The sequence below is a fragment of the Myotis brandtii genome, unplaced genomic scaffold (assembly GCF_000412655.1).
Source record: "Myotis brandtii unplaced genomic scaffold, ASM41265v1 scaffold138, whole genome shotgun sequence".
Taxonomy (NCBI): domain Eukaryota; kingdom Metazoa; phylum Chordata; class Mammalia; order Chiroptera; family Vespertilionidae; genus Myotis; species Myotis brandtii.
The window spans coordinates 1,380,443-1,382,434 of record NW_005354915.1 but is presented as its reverse complement, the minus strand read 5'-3'; the positions used below and the strand labels follow the sequence as shown (position 1 = coordinate 1,382,434).

At 59.8% G+C, this 1,992-nt stretch overlaps 1 protein-coding gene across 1 annotated transcript in view; it reads left to right on the top strand.

Annotated features, from left to right (window-relative positions):
- EFCAB6 (EF-hand calcium binding domain 6) overlaps positions 1–1,992 on the top strand; it is a 169,581-nt gene that overhangs the window by 129,481 nt on the left and 38,108 nt on the right. The window contains exon 24 of the mRNA XM_014535127.1: positions 47–286. Coding sequence (XP_014390613.1) covers positions 47–286 — 240 coding nt within the window. The remainder of the gene's footprint in view (positions 1–46; positions 287–1,992) is intronic.

Genomic DNA, 1,992 nt, shown 5'->3' with positions numbered 1-1,992 from the left:
CCCACCCTCAGAGCTGGGCACTGACCACGTTTGCTCGTCTCTGCAGCTATGACACCAAGGGGCGGGGGCACATCACGTACCCGGAGTTCCTGCACCAGCTGGGGATCACGTACTCGGCGGACGTGCACCGGCCCTACGCGGAGGACCACTCCAACTTCATGGGCCACTTCATGAAGCCGCCGCCGCCAGAGCCACCACGGAAGGAGCGCCCAGCGCAGTGCCCAGAACAGCCCCCAGAGCAGCACCCTGCACAGCCGCCGGGCACGGACACGGACAAGCCAGCCAGGTGAGTCAGGGAGTGTCCCGGGCCAGGAGCTGCCATCTGAGCCACCCACAACCGTGGCGGATGTTCTGAGATGCGGCCTCCGGGGCTGGCGAAGTGACAAGGCTGCCCTGTGCACTCGCTGCCAGATGCTAGACACCGGCGCTGTCACAGCCCGCAGAGTGCCAGCCGTGCGCTGCCCGCTGCTCGGGGACTGTCCCTCTCAGGCATTTACTGTATGTGGCCCGGCCCTTCCCGGACAACTAGGATGAAGGCGCATGAAGACACGCCTGTCTCAGCCAATGCCTGACACCGAATTGGTGCCCGGCAAATATCTGTTGAATGAGCGAGTGAGTGAGTGAGTGCAGACATGGTCTTGGACTCAGTAGTTCCATTTTAAGGACTTTATACCAGAGAAATAATGCAGACGAGGCCCTCGGGTTAGCAGCGGGCAGGGATGGCTGGCCGGAGTTCCCACGGCTGGTCCCAGTGAGTGCGCGGGCCCAAAGGCTACGAAACAGCTGCCGCCACGAAGCCTGGGCAACATGTGTGACCGAGGGCTGATGGGAAATGCACAGGGCCGGCACGTCTGTGTGACTGCAGCGATGCCAAGCGCACGGGCCTGGCCGCGAGGCCCAGGAGGTGCACGCAGAGGGTCCTGCCAAGTCGTGTTTGGATCGTGGGACTGGGAGGATTACCTTCAAAGGGGAAAACCAGTTACCAACGTCGTACCTTGGAAGCGTTTGGCATGGGAGCGAGCTTTGCCATGTTGGAGTGGCCACAGAGCTGGGGGGCAGGTTTTCCTGGCCCATCTCCGTCCTGGTCCCCCATCAGTACTGCCAGGCCTGGGCTCTGCTCCCCGCCCCCTGCTGCCCGGGACTGTGCCCCCTGTCTCCTGCTGTCACTCCAGCTCTGTCCCCGCCCCTCAGAGAGCCCGCGAGTGAGTGCATGACTTGTTGCTGAAGAACCCCCAAAGGAAACGAGGCCCAGCAGCACAGAAATGAGGTGCCAGGGCCACGGGGGTTAAGGGGAAAGCAGTGTGCCGCCCTGAGGGATGGGGAAGTATCTGAGATATAAAGAGGATGGAGTTTGAAAAATAAGGAAAAAATATGCATAAGATTGGCGTAAATCACACATGCCCTCACACTAATGAAAAAGTGGATTTATCTTTATCAGGGCTGGCCTCCTTACCCACGCCCCAACCCCCCAACCTTCTCCCCCACACCACGTGTGAGCAACGAGGTGGAAGGGAGCACCCAGCTTCTCCCCTGCGGCCACTCCTCCCTGTGTCCTCCGACTGGGAGCCGGTGGAGCAGGGGTGGGGGGTGGAGGGATTCCTGACCACCACGCCCAGCCAGCCCTCACTCCCCAGTCCTCTGCGGGGTCAGCCTCTCCTGCTGGACCAGCCTGATTTCATTAAACCGCCGCCACCTCTGTTTCCTCAAAGGCGTCGGTTGCAACACTGTCAGGCGGCCGCTTCTGCATTCCGGGGGCAGCGGGGCCTCCGGGTCACCCTTAAGGTTCTGTGTTTCCAGGACTTTCCCCCTCGTTTCTACTGAAACTCTGAGGAGATTGACAGACGGGCGTCGTGCTCAATTCACGTGACCAAAATGGTGTCTTTGCCTCTTACACCTACGGGAATGGGTTTTGTTTGAAGTGCCCTGAACACATTTTTTTCACTTAGAAAAATCCTCTTTTTAGCTCGTGTGTGTTTTCCATGTCTTGCTTTT